Source organism: Magnolia sinica, chromosome 15, assembly GCF_029962835.1.
Source record: "Magnolia sinica isolate HGM2019 chromosome 15, MsV1, whole genome shotgun sequence".
NCBI lineage: Eukaryota > Viridiplantae > Streptophyta > Magnoliopsida > Magnoliales > Magnoliaceae > Magnolia > Magnolia sinica.
In genome coordinates, this window is record NC_080587.1 from 35,413,891 (window position 1) to 35,434,920 (window position 21,030).

Here is a 21,030-nt window from a genome sequence, read left to right on the forward strand (position 1 = left end):
TGATTAAACCCACCAATCAAATCCCACCATGTCGTGTTGAATAACTTTCAAACATGCTGCCCTCCGAGTCCAGTTACTGTATGCCAGGTGTACAATTTCCCAGTGCCTGCGTATCAAGCCTCACATGCTGCCTGATCCTCAAAACCTTTGAATCCACGGTGCAGATTTACCATAACAACCAGGCCCCTTCAAATAGGGGACCACATTGTTAGTCAGATGGACCCCATCATAGCGATCCGTGGATATTTGTGCCGAGCAAGTGTCATTCACACTACAATGATAGCTGTGGAATAGGGACACAAAAGCAATTGCAAACCTGCCAAACCTCAACATCAGCTCTCGAGATCTCATTCCACGGATATCTACTTTGGTCACCATTTTGTTGTTGAGCCCATATTTTGAAATATTACCAGTTACAGAACTCTTCCTCGCCTCTCAAAAAAACAGCAGAAGGGAAAGCGAAGAACTTTCCATCAGCAGTTTCCTGCCTTATGGAGTATGCTGAGAAGATGCAGCCTTTTCCAAAGCTCTGAAAAACAAGGAAAAAAGAAACAAACGGTTGAAGTGAATAAGGTGAATGGGAATCCCTGATATTAATGCTTTGGAGCCATCTGGACCCATGATTTGATCATACGAGTGCTTAGAGCCTAGATCCCATTCATGTGAATCATGATTCAAGAGAAGGCAGAGGCATGATATCGCAAGGCAAACAAGAAAGGAAAGCTATATAAAATAGAGTGGTATTTGAAAATGAAAACGGCAAACAGAAACCAAACTATAAATTATTTCATGCAATGGAAAACCCATTTAAGAAGCCAAGACAGAAGCAGCCTGGCCCAGATAGGAAACCAACATGGACTTAGATGGTGCCGTTGGAAATGATCAAAGAGGCGCAACAACCATGATCAATGTCCTCTCATTTCTACATTGTGACATTTTACTTCCTGAACTACCACTATCTGCCTCACTTCAGTAAGAGCTCTTGCAGCGAGTATCAGCAAGTGGTCACAACAGATTCCATCATTCAATTGGAGCTAACCCCACCACACCTGCAAGTGCAAACTAATAATCAGAAGTAGTTGGAGAATATTTGAAGGAATTGCTTATTCCCTAGTAATAATAATAAATAAATAAATAACCAATACACTTCACTCAGAATTGTGAGAGGTGTGCAGGTGTAGGATGTGTGAGCTGTGCAACTCCATCATGTACCACCATGATCTGGCACAACAATCAGGCCAGTTCTACTCACAGGCGGGCCAACCCTGGATTGAAAGAATGGATGATTTAAAGCTACATGCCAATGGTCCACATTCATGTACACACAGCCCACCTGATGAGTGGACTGGCCTAATTATTGCACCAGCTCATCTTCACAACAAGATCTGCATCATGCACAGAAGCATGCCAGGTAGGCACATGTATTGGGGGTTAAGGTGCATGCAGAGACTACTGCACGCCTCCAGTTAATCTTAGTTAGTGTCAACGGGTGCATGCACGTGCATATGTTAGCTATGTATGATCTAAAAAGACAGGGCATTTAAAACATTAGTTTCTTCATCAGACCCAAACTTGAAACAGGAGAGAAGCCCAACAACATATGCACAACCACTGCTACCTGCTGGGAGATGCATTAATGTTCTTTGCTTGTGTTTTAAGGTGCTGACCATTCAAGAGATTGGCATGTGTTTAATGCTTGGAAGGAATTCACATTTTGAGTTTTCTTATGCTGTTCTCAACAGTAATGGAGAACCCAAAAAAATGAACAGAGTGTATTGTAGACTTGTAGTGAGGATGCAACTTTTCCGTTCATGGGCCTGCTACAGATCTTTCAAAAATTTTAAAACATAACCATGAAATTCTTACAAATTATAGAATATATGTCCAGAAGCAACACTATTTTTCTCAAACAGACAGTCAAGAACATTTCTTATTCTAGCCAAAGAAAATGTTTCTCCACGATATGAATCATAAATATTAGTGATGGTTATCTATCTAATTTAAATAAGGGCTAATCCCCTTCTTCCTTGATTTATTCTGTGAACATTTGTATAAAAATAAAATAAAATAAAATAAAATAAAAACCATGAACATTTGTGAACATTTCACTCATTTAAAACCCAGCCATTTCATGTTATGAACCCATGTAAAACATTTTCTTACCCAAATCTGGTTTCTTTTTTTTCTTTTTTCTTTTTTTTTTTTTTTGAACACTGAAAGATCACAGTATCTAAACTTCTAACTATAATCAGATTGTATCAAGGGTACACTATTCTGTCATGTTTCCCCATTAAGAACGGATGTTAATGCCCACCAGGATTATGGTTTTTCCTTGACAGGTTTCAAAAGCTCAATATGTATCAGCTGATGCGTGAAAATGTCCTTGCACCCTGTCCAGCACTCAGATTTCAACCAAGAAAGTTTACCTTCCAAAAATATCAACCAAGAATCAGGTACATCATCATCGCCGTCATCTTCATAGCCTTCTCCAGCAATTTGGGGTTGGCTTTTAAATGGTAGATTGGCCAAAGTTTTGTGAACAGTTGCTCATTGTACATGGACCTCCTCTTTACCCGGGTTTTGGAACTAGCCATGAGATAGGCTTATAGGGAAGATAAAAATGTCCCAAAAGCTACTAGACATTTTCTGCCTACTGAGTTTTTGTATGAAGGGGAAAAAAAGGCCCTAGCACTAAGTGGAGCCTTTACATCAAGCATAAACTATGGGCTGGATGCCATAATCTCAACCCCGCAATCTAATTTTTAAGGAAAAATACTAAAATGCCCCTATCTACTTAAGTGTGAGACATAAGCAAAGCAAAATAAACAAAAATTCGTTACTTAAGGAAAATGCCACCAAAAAGACCCCTTTGTGGACCCAAAAGTGTACTACAGGTGCCACAATGCGCAGCCTATTGATGAGTTTATGGATTTGCCCTATTATGGAAGATACTTGATGCAGGACAATTAACCACTAGCTCTAAAACCTTGAATTGATAGAGCATGGCGAATTAATTCCTTTATCTCATAGCCCAAGCCCCACATCCCATGGGTTAGGACCTCGGCCAAACAACCCACCCCCCCCCCCCCCCCCCTCACACGGGCCGCTCACCTTGAGTATGCCTTTGCATCCCACAGGCCATCCTGCTCGAGCCCAGTGTGAAAATGCCCCCGCATTAATCACCTCCAGTGAGGATTCTCGAACATGAGACCTCCCGCTCTGATACCACTTTGATGCAGGACAATAAACCACTTGCTCTAAAAGCTCGAACTGATAAAGCATGGCGAATTAATCCCTTTATCTCATAACCCAAGCCCCATATCCCATGGGTTAGGACCTCAGCTAAACCCCCCTCATGGGCCCCACTTCACATGCGTTCCGCTTCACACGGGCTGCCCACCTTGAATGTGCCCCTACATCCCACGGGCCACCCCACTCGAGCCCAGTGTGAAAATGCCCCTGCATTAATACTTGTGCCCCTTTCCATGCTCTAATCTATCATAAAACTGATAAACACATCTACGCGTCATCCATCTAAATGTACACGAGGAGGAGAGCACCAATGTCGTTATGGCTAGATGACTCGTACATGAGGCCCACTGGGCATCATGAGCGTCTTTCCGAGGAGCATTGGGCCGTTGATCTTTATTTGATAGTTTTTTTTTTTTTATGTTATGGACCATTTATAAGCGTTGTATTACATTTTTCTTATATTAGGGGGTGATTTAGTAAAAAAAAAAACTTTGAGTAAGGGTTATTTTTGTAAAATTTGAAACTTTCAGAGACTAAGTGGTGGTGATTTGGGGGGGCTCTCCATGGTGGTTTTCTTTTTTTTTCTTTTTCTTTTGTTCCTTTTTTTTTTTTTTTTCTCTTTTAATCTTCATGTGATGTGAAGGCAATTTCCAAGTAATTTGGAATGAGGATTGGTGCGAAGCCTTTCTTCAACAACGAAAGTGCGAAGCTTCCATCTATCATCAGTAGGTTCATCTTTCTCCATCAAAGGTATTTTTTCAAGTTCTCATCTTCCCTCCTTTCCTAACCTCCACATCCCATCAAAATCCTTCTCCATTCTCTCCCTTGACCCTCCCCACTAAAACCCTACCATTGAAACCCCAAACCCTAGCCCCTAGGACCCACAGGTGTAACCGTATGACCACACGTGTGAAACCCTATACCTAGTCGTACGGATTTCCCATCTTCCCCTTTGATTCTCTCTTGCTTTCACATCAAAACCCCTTTGCTCCCTAACCCTAACCCTAAATCCCTAATTATTTAAGGTTTCCCAAAATTCTGAACTTAGATTCCCAATTTCTTTCTTAATCAACCTTAAATCCCCAAACCTCCAACCATCCAAATCCTTAATTTCCTTCTATTAAAGTCTAAAGCCTCAAATTCTTTTGCCAATTAAGTCATCTAAACCCTAATTTCACCTTCTCCCCAAATTCCTTGAACCTTAGGTTAGCATACACCCCGATTCCCATTCTAGATCTCAATACAACCCTAAAGATGTTAAGGGTAAAGGATCGCTAGTACTAGCTCTAGGGGAGGTCAGCCAATGCAGTGCTTCAATTGCCAAGGAGTTGGTCATTTTGCACATCAGTGTCCCTTGAAAGAAAGGAACAAGTCTCTCATAATTGTTGAATGTGAGGAAGAGGAAAATGAACAAGGCAATTATGAAGATGAAGTCTATCAACCCGATGCGACTGGTGCTAGTGACGAAGATGCTGAGGAAACTTGCAATAGTGAGATGTGCCTTAGAACTTGTTAAGGAGAACGACGATTGGCATAGAACTACCATCTTCCATACTTATGTCAAGTGTGGGGACGAGCTGCAAAGTGATTATAGATAGTGGTAGTTGCACCAACATGGTCTCAGTAAGCACAATGGTTTGGCTAGATTTAATGCCCATTTCCATCCTTGGCCATATCATGTTGCTTGTGTTAACGCATTCTCCATTCCAGTGTCCCAGCAATGTCTTATCCCTATCCAGTTTGGATCTTATAAAGACACTGCGATCTGATGTGGTGCCTATGGATGTCAGCCACATCATCTTGGGTAGGCCTTGGTTGTACGATAGGGACGCAACACTATTCGGTCGCTCGAATATGTGTTCATTTATGTGTGAAGGTAAGAGGATTATCTTAAACCCTCTCCATCCAAGAGTACCCCTGATAAGAAAGATGTTAAGAGAGGTGATCAAAAGGATGTGAAGAGACCCCAGTCTAAGTCTCTACATATTATTAACGCAAAAGAATTTAAGAAAGAGACTAAGACCGACTTTGAGGTGTATGCCCTTGTGGCTAGGGAAGTTACACCCTAGGCTGATGTAGAGTTGCCACGTGAAGTGAATCTGGTTATGAAGGAATTCAATGATATTTTTCCTGATGATCTTCTGGATGAGCTCCCACCAATGCAGGACATACAACTGGTGTTCAAAATATCGAAATTGCATTACGTATCACGCCCTTGGGATACGGATACGTATTGATTATCGCATGGGATATATCGGTTGTATCGCATATTGTATCGTTGTTAGTGGAAACAAGGGGAAACAATGGAAAAATGGTCGATTTTTTCAATGAAACTTCAGTGATTGTGTTAGGCTTACCAAAGACTATCAAGAAACACGATTCTATCTTTGTGGTTGTGGACTGTTTTTCCAAAACGGCCCATTTCATTCTGTGCTCTAAAATGCCACCTCCAATATTGCAAAACTCTTTTTAAGGAGGTGATGCGCCTACATGGTGTACCTAAGACCATAGTGTCTGATCGCGATGAGCACTTTATGAGCTATTTTTAGAAGACGTTATGAAACATGATGGAGACTAGGCTTCAATTCTCATCAGCCTATCATCCTCGGACAGACGAACAGACTGAGGTTGTTAATAGGAGTCTTGGAAATATCCTCAGATGCCTTGTGGGGGATCACATCAAGACTTGGGATACCGTTTTGCATATAACTGAGTTCACATATAACTATTCCATCAATAGGTCCATAGGCATGAGTCCATTTGAAGTTGTGCATAGGTATAAACCTAGGAAACCTATAGACCTCATACCTATATCAATGTCCATAGGCCCTCAAAGTCGGCACATGCATTTGCACGTCACATACATGATTTGCATGGTGAGATTAGGAAACGAATTAATCTAAGTAATAAAAAGTACAAAGCACTTGGTGATTCTCGTCACAGATTTCAGGAATTCCAAGTAGGAGACGATGTTATGGTTCGTATGAAGTCGATCGGTTTCCACATGGAACTGTTAAGAAGTTGCGAGCGCGTAGTACATGACATTACAAAATATTGAAGAAATTGAGTCGTGACACATTGAAAATGGGTCAGATGGTTATCTTCAGTGACACATTATTTCGACTATTGATTTAGTTAGAGGAATGTACATGTATCAAACTACGTGATCAACGGTCAGATGACATGATTTGTGGGTAGGGATTGTTCTCAAGGGTTAGATTCGTGTCAAGGAATAGATGTAAGGTTAGGGTAGTTAGATTTGTATCGTACACATGCACATATTAAGTTAAACTTCATGGTAACACTCGAGATCTTTCGATATTCGGGTATTGAAAAGTTCAGGGTGTTACATCTAGTGTGGGTCTACATGTGGAAAGAAAGTTTTGTGGCGAGCACTTACAACAAGTTAAAGTAAAAAAAGATGGGCCCGTGCAAGATCTTGAAGCGGATTAATAACAATGGCTATCGCATTGAGCTACCACCCGTAGTGAACACTTCTAATGTATTCAATATTGTTGATCTTACACCATACAAAGTGGCGGACAATGGATCAGACTCGAGGTTGAGTCCTTCCAATCAAGATGTTGACTACTTAATGTTGATGGATTGGGCTGATGTACTTGCCAATGAGTTTTTGATGCAGGACTTATGCATGTGGCTAAATAGTTGAGCGAGATCAATTAACAAATTAAATTAAATTATAAAAAATCACAAATCATGCCAAATTATCAAGTATTTCAAGAATCAAGCATGAAACTATGAATGGTTTAGACCACATTTAACAAACTACGCATTGCACGATCATCAAATACAAAAAAAGAAAAAGAAAAAAAAAAAAAGAAAAGAAAAAAATAAAAAAAGAGGATAAGGATAAAGATAAAGATAAAGGATATAATGGATGTAAGAACACCCAAATAGCATAGGAATGAATCTACTTTAAAAGGAAATAACTATTACTATCTAGGGTTTGCTCAATTAGGGTGTAGGCTAACCCAGGGTTCAAGGAATTTGGGGAGAAGGTGAAATTTGGGTTTAGATGACTTAATTTTTTTTTTATTTTTTTGAAAGGCAATGAAAATATCATTAAAGAAGAGGAAGGATACAGACCGCTGAGATTGCAAACTGAGAGCTCCCAAAAACAAAGAAAAACAAGGAAAAAAGAGAAAAAAACTATCCACGAAAACAACTACACCCTGCCAATCTGAGTGCCAGAGAGAATAGGAATGTGGCTAATGGTTGTAGAGTGACAAGTCCATTCAGAGATGAAATGTTGAATTCTGATGATCACATGAGCGACAGAATGGGACTCGTCTCTGAAGCAGCACCAGTTTCTTTCTTCCCAGATGGCCCACCAGGCGGCCAGGAGAGAGATACGCCACACCGCCGCTCTGTTCTTATCCACTGGGGCACCATGCCAGGCCGCGAAGACTGAATCAGTGGATTTAGGAAAGGACCAGGATATGTCAAAATTTGAGACGATGGAAGCCCAAACTGAATTGAAATAAGGACAATGAACGAACACATGATCCGTCGTTTCCTCGTTTGATAGGCAGCAGATGCAAACATTCAATAAAATCATCCCTCTTTTCCTCAAATTATCAATAGTGAGAACTTTTCTCTTTCCAACCAACCACCCAAAGCAGCAATTTTTGGAGGGACCTCGTCTTTCCATATCTTCGCGTAGAGCGTCACTTTTGAAGATTCAGTCTGCTGATCCAGAAACCGGTATAAAGATTTAACAGAGAACATGTCCTTACTGTCGAGAGGCCACACAAGTTTATCATGCTAATCCGGATGAGGATGGTAGTTTCCTAACCGCTGAAGGAGCTTTGCATAAGACTCTATTTCCCAATCGTGAAGGTTTCTTCTGCAGGGGGGGGGGGGGGGGGGGTATTACCTTGAATAGAATAACAATCGGTCATTGTTATTGACAGATCGTGGGCTAGCCTGTACATATCTGGAAATTCCTCTTTTAGAGCCTAGGAACCCACCCATGTGTCCTCCCAGAACCGAATTCTATCCCCTTTTCCTATGGAGAAACGGCAATGAGTTTGCACCTCTCTATGATAAGATAAGATTCCTCTCCAAACCGCAAAAACACTACTATTAGACACCCCCTTTGTCCACCAACCTTGAGGCGATTTCCTGTATTTACATTTGATCAACCTATTCCATAGGGTATTTTCTTCTGCTCCAAGTCTCCACCACCATTTTCCAAGGAGGGCGCAATTCATAGTTTTGAGATTTCTGATTCCAGCTCCACCGTCCTTATAGTGTTTGCAAACCTTAGACCAAGCAACCAAGTGAAATTTTTTCCGATCATCACTTCCATGCCACAGGAAGTCCCGTCTGAGTTTCTCTGAGGAATGTAAAATCTTTGCGGGGCATTTTAAAAGGGACATGAAATACACGGGGAGATTTGATAGCGCCGCTTTTATCAATGTGAGTCGGCCCCCCAGCGAAAGATATCTGCATTTCCACCTCACGAGGTAGAGCTCAAAGCGATTAATGATTTTGTCCCAAAAAGCGATCGGAGGCTTGCCAATACATAGGGGGAGGCCGACGAAATTTGAAGGGAGACTGTCAGGGGTACAACCAAAAAAATCAGCAAAACGGCGAGTGTCAGAGTCGCTAATATTAACACCTATCAACTTCGATTTGCTAAGATTGACTTTCAGACCTAAAACTGCCTCAAAACAACAGATAGTTGTACGAAGATTGGCCACTTTATCCTAGTTGGCTTCGCAAAATAGGAGTGTATCGTCGGCATACTAGATGTGAGAGATGGGGTGTTCCATATCTTTTATCTAAAAACCTCCAATAATACCTTTCGCCTAGCCGTTTCTTAGCATATGCGATAATGCCTCAACCACAATAAGAAAAAGGAACGAAGATAGCGGATCTCCCTGACGAAGACCTCTAGTACTCTTGAAGTAGCCTTTTGGGGATCCGTTGATGAGGACCGAATACGTAGCTGATCTGATGCAAGCCTTAATCCAATTTAACCATCTATCACCGAAGCCCATCCGTTTTAACATGTATAGGAGGAAATTCCAATCAACGTGATCGTAGGCCTTCTCAAAATCGAGTTTGCATAAGATACCTCTTGACCCGGATATACGGCTGGAATACAGACATTCGGCCGCCATGAGGGCACTATCGATGATTTGTCTACCCTGAATGAAGGCACTTTGGTGGTGGGAAATAATCTTATCCATAACTCCTTGAAGGCGGTTGGCAAGGATTTTTGCGAGAATTTTGTATGGGCTCCCAAGAAGACTGATCGGCCTAAAGTAATGGAGAGAGTCTGCCCCCTGCACCTTCGGGATGAGGACAATGAAAGTGGCCCCAAGAGCATTTGACAAATGACCCCTTTCAGTTTAGATGACTTAATTTGCAAAGGGATTTGAGGCTTTAGGCTTTAATAGAAGGGAATTAGGGATTTGGATGGTTGGAGGTTTGGGGATTTAACGTTAATTAGGAAATTGGGAATCTCTAGGGTTGGGAAATTTGGGAAAACTTGAACAATTGGGGATTTAGGGTTAGGGTTAGGGTTAGGATTAAAAGTTAGGGAATAAAGGGGTTTTGATGTGAGAGAGCATGAGGGAATCAAAGGGGAAGATGGGAAATCTGTATGGCTAGCTATAGAGTTTCACACGTGTGGCCAAAGGGTCACACATGTGGGTCTTGGGGACTAGGGTTTGGGGTTTCAATGATAGGGTTTTAGTGGGGAAGGTCAAGGGGAGGAACGAAGAAGGATTTTGATGGGTTTTGGAGGTTAGGAAAGGAGGGAAGATGAAAACTTGAAGAAGTACCTTTGATGGAGAAAGATGAAATTACGGATGCTAGATGGAAGCTTCATACTTCCATTGTTGAAGAAAGGCTTCACACCAATTATTTTTTTTAAAAGAAGAATAAGAAAAATTCAACCCCCACCCCCCCCCCCCCCCTTTTATAGTGTCAGAAAGTTTCAAATTTTGCAAAAATAACCTACTCAATGTATTTTTCTACTAAATCACCTTCTAATGTAAGAAAAATGCAATACAATGCTCATAAATGGTCTATAACATAAACAAACTATCAAATAAATCCTAAAACAATCCCATGCCATCAAATAGCCTATGTGTCAACCATCAGGCCCCACAAGTGGTCACGATCTCGATCCAACGGTGATGATGGTCCCCGATCGCGATCCAATAGTTGAAATAATGTGTCAATGAAGATCAACGACCCGATGCTCTTTAGAAAGACACTCATGATGATCTTGGCCCAGTGGGCCCCATGTACGGGTCATCTAGCCATAAGGACCGGTGCTCTCCTCTTCCTCACGTACACTCATACAGATGGCACGCGGATGTCATCATTAACTCCCCTTAGCTGAGAAGAGTTCACCTCTGGCGGACTAAAGCTCCTGTAACACAAGGATGTCTAGGTTTAAACTCTGTAACTCTGTCTCGGTGATCCATGTGTTGTTTGAAATTGGTCTATTCCTCCACATGATGAGGAATTTCTGAAATCCCCCATGGCGAGTGGAAACTGTTTGCTCATCCAGTATGTCTTCGATTTGTTCGTTTCAAGCAGGCAAGGAGGGTAAGGGTGGCAAGGGTTGGGCCGATGAGTTAGGTAGAGGCCATGGGTTAGGGACTAGGTCATGGTCTATGTGAGGGCCTGAAAATGGGTCAGAAGGTGAAGTAATAGAACCCTTATAAGGAACTAATACAGCTAGGACTGCACACTCATACTCTCCCTAATGTATCCCTTTTCCATTAACTCGTTGACTTGTCGTTTCAATTCATCATGCTTTTTTAGGCTCATCCTATAGGCTGCTTAATTGAGTAAACTCGATTCGGGCACCAAGTCAATGCAATGCTGGATATCCCTCATTGACGGTAATCCTGGAAGTGGCCCATCCGAGAATACATCTTTGTATTCACCAACTAGGTCTTCCATTGATTTACTAAAAAGGGTGGCAACAATAACATTTTTTCCAATATACATATAAACCACATCATGACCCTTAATCTCCTCTAGAAACATTACATGGGACAGAAGGCTAACGTCTCCCATGGTTGTGGGTTTCGCCTGGATCCCATCTCTCATGAGTTTCAATACTATTTTCTAATTATCTTTCATAAAGGTGTATGTATTTTTCCTACCATTATGAACAAGGTATTCTGTAACGGTAACGGTGGCCGTAACGGCCACCACCATTACCTTTATGACACGAGGCATAATGGCTATTATGCCCCCTTAACGGCCATTACCGTCTCTCTTTTTTTATTTTTTTTATTTATTAAAAAAACCCCTGAAAAACCTGTATATGCCTCGTAATGTTGATTAAAAAGTATGAAAAACCTATATATGTCCCATAATACACCATTATGGGGCTATTATGGCCTTTATAGGGGATGCAATGTGTAGTTAACGGCAATTATGAGTTTTTTTTTTTCCATAACGGCTGTTACGACCCCGTAATGTGTAACGGTTGCCACCATTACCTTTACGTGACGGCCTTTACAGCACACCATGATTATGAATGGTCCACCGATCACACTGTCATCATGTTTGGGACCCAATAATATGTCAAAAAGAAAATTCCAAATGGCTAAAGAAAACAGGAAGACGTTCATTTACATCCTAAATTGATTGAAGGAATGGATCGAATGTCAAGCCTAATCATGACTAAGTGAAGGAGATTTAAGCTGTTGAGGCCGATTGATAATTGGCCCCTATGTAAGAAGATGAAAATTTTGATGGGATCAAATTCCTCCCAACCAATGGGCAATGATGCAAGGAGAATAAGCACAAGAAGCATGAGATTTTTTATTTTTATTTTTTTTGAAATGTAACACTACCAAGGATCGAAATTGGTTACTCACACGCACTACACTATCTCTACCAGCTCATCTAACAAGCGGCAGGCAAAGGAAGAATGAATTGAAAATGTGTGCCCTAAAAAGAAGATTTGTCAGTCCTACAACTCGCCTCATGAGACCCATGTGTGGAGTTTGTGCTTAAAGAATTTTCATGAGATGGATCTTATGTTAGTTGTAGCTTGATTCCTTTGAGTCATTATTTAATAAAGGTTTTTGGGGATTTTGTAAGATTTGAAAATGAACTCTCTGATTTTCTTTAGTAAGAGCAATGAATCTTATGTGTCATAAGTCATTAATGGTTTTCTCTTCTTTTTATTGGGATTTTTTTTTTTTTTTTTTTTGCAGAATTAATTTTTTGAAGGATCTTTAATATGATATATTAAAAAAGAAAATGATAAACACAAGGAAAAATTAAAAAAATTTTAAAAAATGCAGACATTGAGGTTCACATGTGTGACATTGTGGGATTTTTTTTTTTTTCTTAACTTAAAATAATATAGTTTTCATGTGTCTTTGTAGATGTTGTATGGCTATGATAATTGGAACAAAGCCATAATATTTTCTTATTGGGATTTCCTCTCTTGCAGAGGGTGAAAATACTAACCCCGAGATCCAATGTGTGTGGGCAATGGTGATCTATCATTCTTGCTCTTATATTCTTGTATGTACAAAATCATTTAAAACCCTGCATTATGCATGCATACAAAAATTGTAGACGTGGAATACACGTACCTAAATTAGAACGCCCAAATACCGAGACACATTTTAGATTGGAAAAATATACCCAAAACAAATTGATTAGAATGCCCTCACCATAGATTGATGGACATTCATTTGTCAAATTTGAATGTAGGCTATCTTCTCTTTTTTAAACCATCCATAGATGTCCACCAATCAAATAGATATGATCATATTTTCAGTAGAGTTTTAGGCCATGACACAACCATAGCAGGGCCCAAGATTTGGGCCATTTAACTTGAATCACATCTTCAATGAGTACAATGTCAGTGTGCATCCATATGAAGCATCACACTCACATAGTATCAAAACTTTCTATTGTCCTTCTTCCTGCAATTGTGTTTCTTCTTTCACGCATGTGCATGCACCGCCTAAATATCTGACCCAGTAAGCATGAATGAAATTTTAGCCCAGAACAATGTTTCTATAAGCACCATTTGGGAAAGGCGTCATCCTAAACGCGCCAAAAATAAATAAATAAACTGAGTTATAGATTGAAAACTATGTTCAAGTTCAACGCCTTCAAACGCCATTTTAGGTGTCATCGAAACATACCCAAAGTTAGGATCAAGCACAAGTGAGGAACCTTTATAGGGACGTAACATGAGAAAAATGATGCTTTGGAATTGCAGATGCAGGAAACTAAAATAATAATAACAATAATAATAATAATAATAATAATAAAAAATTGAAGTAGACTAACTAATGTGAATAATTTTGCATACCACATGCCAATCTGCCGCCTGCATTGCCAGTAGTAAGGCTAAGTTCATGCCCTCCTATCAATACAAAAGAGAAAAAAAATACGAGAGAGAGAGAGAGAGAGAGAGAGAGAGAGAGAGAGAGAGAGAGATGTGAGAATTACCGGTTGAGAGAACAAAAGACAAACAGAGAAGAGAGAGCTAATGAAAGATAGATGCTCTACAAGTTGCACCAAAAACAAGCATGCAACAAGATGTAGATTAAATGGTAATGATCGATATCAAGCTTTACCCTTTCCCAGGTCATCTTCAAGCTCATGAACCACTAAGGCTCTGCCAACGACTGCATTGGGTCCACTCAGTGGTATCTACATATTTCATGCAAGAATGGAGTTGATCCGATGAAGTATAGAGATTGTTAAGAAAGAAGTGTGAACCTTCAAATAAAGATGAGCATAAAAAAGAAATAATATGTTGTCTAATTATATATCAAATAGAAAAAGAAGAAAAAAAAAATTGTCTTTTTTGAGTTCACGTCACCTGGCTATCCACTATCGTTGCCTCAGCTACTCCTATATTGATGCAAAGACAGGAAAAACAATTAATTTTAGGAGCCGACATGGAACAAATTTAAGGGAAGTAAAAGGATATTAGTATTACCGTCAGAATTAGCAACTATGTTTCCCAGGTCACCCGCATGGCGAATTTCATCCTCAGGAGCACCATGTGTCAATTTATTAGGGTTAAAGTGTGGTCCTTCAAAGAAACCAATGCACTAGTTAATTATGGAACGTGATAAATGAGACAAAAACTATAGTGCAGATTAATAGAATCCACACTGCATACAACATGATGGAACTTATTATAAAGTGGTCCATGATGGTATTAGCTACCCTTTCTGAGTGCCTAACATTAAAAAAGTTAATGACCAATACAATTGTAATTTGTAACTAAATCGAACCTGTTGATATGCAACCATTGGTAGTGTCACCGTACTCATGCTGGAAGAAGAAAACAAAGGAAATTTAGACAGCACCTATTTTTCACCATAAACTAATAGAATCAGCAATCATATACAAACACTCACGAGATGGAACCCATGAAGGCCAGGAGTAAGCCCAACAACACGAACTTTCACCGTTGTAGGACCTGCAAGACCATTTTGGCAGAAGGATTGAAGATTTTAATTCACTCTCATTCAAGAAAAGAAAATACCAGTGAAGTAGGCGCAATTGATTAAAGTAAAATAATCACCCTACTTCCCCTTGAATGTAGACCAAGTGGAACCATGGTCCCCATACGAGAAGATGCTCAAACCGACCAAAAAAAAGAAAAAGCCATGGAGGATTCTCATAACCTGTGATCAAGGTATCCTATATCGGTATTGGTTGGCGTAACGGTGCCCTCCGATACCGATACGGATATGGGGGTGTAACAGTGATACGGGGGTGTAACGGCCCGTAACGGTGCAATTTTTATTTTTATTTTTTGCCAAAAAAATATGAAAAAATATGGATTAAATCCGGAATATTCTAAGCATTCCAAATATGCATTCATTTATAAATTGGAACATGTTTATGGTGGTGTAACGGTCCACTCTTTAGTGAGAAGTTGTATCGGACTGTCTGATGAATTTATGAACCAGATAACCTGAATTTGACTACAAAATTCATATATTTAATTTTCTAAATATCTAATTTATATACCTAACAATTTGATATCATTTCTCCCAATAGTTCTTTTAAAAAATGAAATTAAATTCAGGTATATCGCGTTGCCAATTTGGGCTAACTTGGAGGACCAATCCATGCCCCAAATCAGCATCAAATTCATGCAATTTATTGGCATTATCCCACTTGTGAATTGGTGGACATTTATTGGATAGTGAATCATGAAAAAAAAAAAAATCAAAAGGCCCTATTTTAAAAAATAAGCGTCCACAAATTAACAATTAAAACTATTCAAACAATTTGATTTTGGCATTTTGAGTTAGCAATTACAGTCCATAATTTAATTGGTAAATTTTAAGTCAATACATGTCTCATGTACAATTTTTTAAGGGCCCGAATTAGGCAAGACTCGGATTGTGAAGTGTAGCACACGAGTGTTAAAGTTTTTTGGACCCCACTCGTGATGAATGTGTTATATCCACACCGTCCATTCATTTTGCCAAATAATTTTAGGGCATGAGCCCAAAAATGAGGTAGATCCAAAGCTCAGGTGGACCGCACCATAAGAAACAACAATAATTAAACGACCACCATTAAAAATTTATTGGGGCTACAAAAGTTTTAGATCAAGCTGACATGTGTGTTTTCCCTTCATCCACGTCAATGTGACCCTATTAATAGGTCAGATGGAAAATAAACATTACAGTGGACCCTAAGAAATTTTTAATGGTGAGCATTCTATAACCACTGTTTCCTATGCTGTGGACCACCTAAGATTTGGATCTTGCTAATTTTTTGAATCATAACCTAAAATGATGTGGCAAAATGGATGGACGGCATGGATAAAATACATACATCATGGTGGGGCCCACGTGGCACGTGTACATTTTATTACCTTGTGCAACGTGCTACGTAACTTGTATGCAGTCCATTCATTTGACGTCAACAAGTCCTGTGGGTCTAATCATGAGGTATGTGTTATATCTAAACTATCCATTCATTTGACGAGCTCGTCTCAAGGCTTGACATGAAAAATAATACAGATCTAATTATCAAGTTGACTACACTGCAAAAAGCAGTGGGGGATTGAACGTCTACCATTGAAACCCTTTTTGGGATCACAGAAGTTTGTATCAATATGAAATTTGTTTTTCCTCTTCGTTCAGGTCTTTTTTACCTTATGAACAGATTGGATGGAAAATAAACGTTATGGTGGGGCTACGAATTGTTTAACGATGAAAATCATTGTCTCTGCTACTATTTTTGGTGTGGTCCAGACGATCTTAGGATATGATTCATTTTTTGGATAATGCTCTAAAATGATCTCTAAAAATAGATGAACAGTGTAGATATAATAAATACATCACTGTGGAGCCCATGTAACTTTGATCTCCTTTGAACCGTTCGTACAACTCGGAGCTCGAGGAGTGTCAGCGCTCATCTTAGCATGACACGTATCTACAACAACTATATAGCTGGTGTGTGGTACACCAGCCAATCCGCTTCCGATTTTCTTTTTCCGATACGAAATGAAAAAGAAGGGAGAGAGGGAAACCAAAGAGAGAGGGAGAGAGAGAGAGAGAGAGAGAGAGAGAGAGGAGGCCCGCAGCAGGGCCGCAACCGCAGCAGGCCAAGAAGAAGAAGGAGAAGAAGGAGAAGAAGAAGAAGAAGAAGGGACAAATAAAAATAAAAATAAAAAAAGGCATGGTTTTTTTTTCCCTATTTTTTTTCCTATTTTCTTTAGCTCGTAACAGCCGTTATAGGGATGTAATGGACATTATGGCCCGTAACGGGCGTAACAAAATCGGGTTTCAACCCCGTATCGCGTAACGGTGTCGGTCGTTATCGTTATTTATCGGCCGATACGGCCGTATCGTAACGGATACAGGACACCTTGCCTGTGATGTGATATCATAATCATGATCTCAGGAAGACACCATCTAAAAAGGCAATTGGATCCGCCCACTTCAATTTGGATCCAAGATCAAGAATTGTCTCTCTCTTTTTTTTTAGGATCTACGCTAATTTTTTTCTACAATTTTAGGTAAGTTCCAAGAAAAAAAAAAAAAAAACATTCCTAAAGAATTTATAGAATTTTTGGAAAAAAAATCAATAAAAAAATAGAATCTTCGGAAAGTCATTGGACTTTACTTCTTGGCACGTTTAGTTTCAGTGGGGTTTTAGGATTTTTATTAGTAGGAATAGAAAATGCATTTCTTAGCTTAGAAGATATATTCAAACTACAAATTAGTTCTAATTGTTGGGGTTGATGCAACTTAGGGAAGTTATGGATTGCAATTTGCACCATGTATCAAGACTTTTTTATTGGTTTTTATATATAGTCATCATCATCATCACCATAGACTTGTCCTTGCTATTTTGGGTTGGCCAGTGATTTTACATTGGACATTTTGTTTTCTCTTGGTTTCAGACCTTACAACTGAACAGTAATGCTGAGTTTGGGCTTTATTTAGTCCCTAAATTCACATCTAATTACTGGATTTGCTTTGTTTTAAGAGGCAATCAAAATTTGGGTTTCTCCTAAAGATCAGCAACCACACTTCCTGATCATCATTTTTTAATAAGCTTGAGAAACCATAATCCCTTTTGAGCTACCCGATACAATCTAGGGCAGACCACGGAACGCGTTATAGTCACACCACCCCTTACTGGAATTGACAGCTATCTCACCAATATTCCTCATTATTACTTTTGTGAACAACTCCACTACCCGAAACACGGCTTTTGACAATCCTAAGCCTCTATATTATGATGAGGCTTTGGTATCTACTCACCCTCACCATCCCAGTCAGGTCCCAATATTTGCAGGATATTTACTTGTTTCCATAGACTATCTTCCTCTGACCCAAATCTCCCTGTCCATTTTCCTAGTAGAGTATTCATTTGTCTTAGCAAGCAGATAATGGCCCATCCTTCTTTTTTTTTTTTGTTGGTTATTTCTCTTTTCTTCTTCGATTTCCATTTGAACAGCAAACTCCATATCCATTTTCCAAGCAGCATATTATTCATTTGTCTTAGCAAGCAGATCCCCACCCCTCCTTGTTCTTTCAGCTTGCAAACTTTCCCCCATTCCACATATGCAAGCAGATCCCCACCCCTTGTTCTTTCAGCTTGCAAACTTTCCCCCATTCCACTGGATGAAACTTGTGCTCAACTTCTGCTGCTTGCCATAGGAGCTCCCTTTGGGGCTTGTTTGGCACGTTGTATGCTTCATAAGTCATTAATGGTACAAGATCAGTATGGCATGCATGGGGCTGTTAATTCTTGGGACCACAGCAGCTATTACAATCAACTATATGCTAGGAGACAGGAGTATGGGAGTATCGGCCACATTTAGAATAATGTGACCATAGCAGAGCCACTTCAAAACATATCGACCCACCTTCTCTTTCAGCTACTTCTTCAGAGATTATTGGACCGATAGTTGTCAGACTCTGGAATTTTGAATGAAAATGGATCCATGGGACCCACAATCTCCTGCCTATGAGGAGACATAGGATCTAGGCAACTAATCCTAACTACACTCACAGCCCCACACACCTCGATGAACCACTTATTTCCCCATGATAGTCGCAGTACTCTTCACATATTTCTTCAATCTTCATCTTTGTCATCATCAACACCATCATCAATGATATAATCTATATCAAACCCAGCTTCTCTTTCCTCTCTAGCGATGTCCCGTTCATCTTCTTTTAATTTTCTCCTCTTTTCCCAAGGCACAATATGAATCTTAATCTCAGTTTGCACATTTGGGCCATCTTATGGCCCAAATTCTCTTTCAATCATGTGACTCCTTTACAGTAAAAATTCCCACAATACTTGCACTTCACTTTTGCCTGTCGTTACCTATTCCTCTCCTTACAAGCATTCAACATGTAACAAACATTGAGTGGTGGCAAGTCTATTTCGGGTTCACTCGGAGCTTTGGCAACCACCGTAGGAGGTGTGATGTACATGCAACCATTTCAAGGGGGTGCAACACTTCTCAGTTTGGGCCTAAGATTTATCCTATATACCATGTTCATGTAACAAACGTCAAGTGGTGGCATTTTTCGCTGTTTTGGTGTCACTAGCTTCTTAATGCTTACCATCACAGTCTGCAACAATATAATATTTACATATAGCACATAATAAATTAAAGAAAATGAAAAAGCAGTTCCACATAACGACTAACAAGTGATACAAATTCTTTTTTGAAAAATGCAAATTTAATTCTTTGAGTTCTAAAATTTCAAGTTGAAGGCACTAAAAGGGTAAAAGGGAAGGATAAAAAGGAAGTGAGTGGAGGTAATAAGAAAAGACAATAGGTGGTTTAACTGAGGATATGGTCCTTGATAGAGTGGAATGGTGGAAGAGGACTCATGTAGCCGACCCCAATTAATTGTGATATGCTTGGATGATGATGATGATTATTTTAAAAATGCGAAGTTGCTAAAAGTTTGGAGCTAACTATTAAATATTTGATTAGTGATTTGGATTCCAATGCATTCTAAATACAAGATCCCAAACAAGCCCTAATTGCATGGCCAAAAATGTCAATGACTCCTCGCGTTATATATATATATATATATATATATATATATAGTAGAGATGAAGTCACAATGTGATTTCTACAACTATCTGAAGCGAGACTAACCCAATGACAGTAACAGAAGAGCATAAAAACTTGGAAATGGATAACTGACCGTCATCTTCCTGGAGTAGAGTGACGACGCCCTCGACCTGAGCGTTTCCCTTGAGAACGGCGACGGCCTTCTTCGTCTCCGCAACTATCGTCAGCCCCCTCGCAGCTGCCGCCTTCAAAGAGGGATGACGACCGAATCTGATGGGTAATCGTCCCACGAAAGGCGAGGATTGGGATGGGTAGTAGACAGATGAAAAGAGGGGAGAAGATGGGGACGCTCCCAACAGGAGGACGTTAGTTGCCATCGTTGTTGCTGCAGACGATGACGATGACGATGATGCAATCGTTTTGCTTCAGTTGCTAGGCCGGAGACCTCAAATATGCAGAAAGAGAGTGGGGAGAGTAGGACAAAAACGATAAGGCGTATGTGTAAAATGTGCGCGCGTTGCGCACGGTGGATGTATGACCGCTCAACTGCTTTGGCGTTGCACGTGAAAAGATGAAGACGCTGCCACCAGCCAGGTGGCTAGTGGTTGGTGCCATGTGGAACCACCGTGATGTAATGTATGTGCTTTATCCACGCCGTCCATCCATTTTGAAAGATGATTTTAGGGTTTGATCCAAAATGAGGTAGATATAAATCTCAGTGGACCACACCATGGGAAAACGGTTATGATTGAATGTCCACCATTAAAAACCTCCTAGGGTCCATCCTAAAGGTTACTTGAGGTGTAACCTGTTGATTAGGTGATACAAATTTGGATAAAGGGAATATTGTTGGAGGAAAAATATGACAAGTCAATAAGTTGGCTTATGGAATGGACCAACTCTACTGACATGGCCCGGATACACTAGGCGCCGAGCATGACCAAGGCCCGCATGTCCAGAACCACAAGGCGAGACCTCTAAGGAGGTCAGTACACCTTTAAAGACATTCAAAGGGTCCTTCAGAGGCTGCTTCGTACCGACCCAGTTCATGAGTCGGTTATTAATCAAGCGCAAGCTGACCAAACCTTGGCTTAACCTTAGTTCGACTTATCATCTAGGTCGGCCATGGGTCAACCGTCAGTTGGCAATAGGTTGATTATGGATCGACCATGCCTCAGTTGATAGTCGATCGGAGGCCAGCCATCCACAGTCAACCA

At 40.1% G+C, this 21,030-nt stretch overlaps 1 protein-coding gene across 2 annotated transcripts; it reads right to left on the reverse strand.

Moving 5' to 3' along the window:
* Positions 1 to 312: 312 nt before the first annotated feature.
* Positions 313 to 20,304, reverse strand: LOC131226693 (superoxide dismutase [Cu-Zn], chloroplastic). 2 transcript variants are annotated; one of them, XR_009161986.1, is made up of 9 exons: positions 19,947 to 20,304; positions 14,655 to 14,716; positions 14,529 to 14,568; positions 14,228 to 14,323; positions 14,108 to 14,139; positions 13,860 to 13,935; positions 13,592 to 13,645; positions 854 to 1,049; positions 313 to 529 (listed from the first exon to the last, which is right to left on the reverse strand). XR_009161986.1 is itself a non-coding variant. In XM_058222327.1 (8 exons), the coding sequence occupies exons 1-8, from the start codon at positions 20,188 to 20,190 to the stop codon at positions 1,021 to 1,023; spliced, it is 633 nt and encodes a 210-aa protein (XP_058078310.1). In that variant the 5' UTR covers positions 20,191 to 20,304; the 3' UTR covers positions 699 to 1,020. The 2 variants fall into 2 exon arrangements, 1 of the variants encoding a protein (XP_058078310.1); XM_058222327.1 differs by lacking the exon at positions 313 to 529 and having other exon boundaries at positions 699 to 1,049.
* Between the last annotated feature and the right edge of the window lie 726 nt (positions 20,305 to 21,030).

Coding starts and splice junctions, on each gene's coding strand:
- LOC131226693 (XM_058222327.1), bottom strand. CDS start 20,190: ATGGCAACTAACGTCCTCCTGTTGGGAGCGTCCCCATCTTCTCCCCTC. Junction 14,569..14,654: donor GCCTTCATGGGTTCCATCTC/GTGAGTGTTTGT, acceptor TTCTTCTTCCAG/CATGAGTACGGTGACACTAC. Junction 13,646..13,859: donor TGAAGATGACCTGGGAAAGG/GTAAAGCTTGAT, acceptor TTGTATTGATAG/GAGGGCATGAACTTAGCCTT.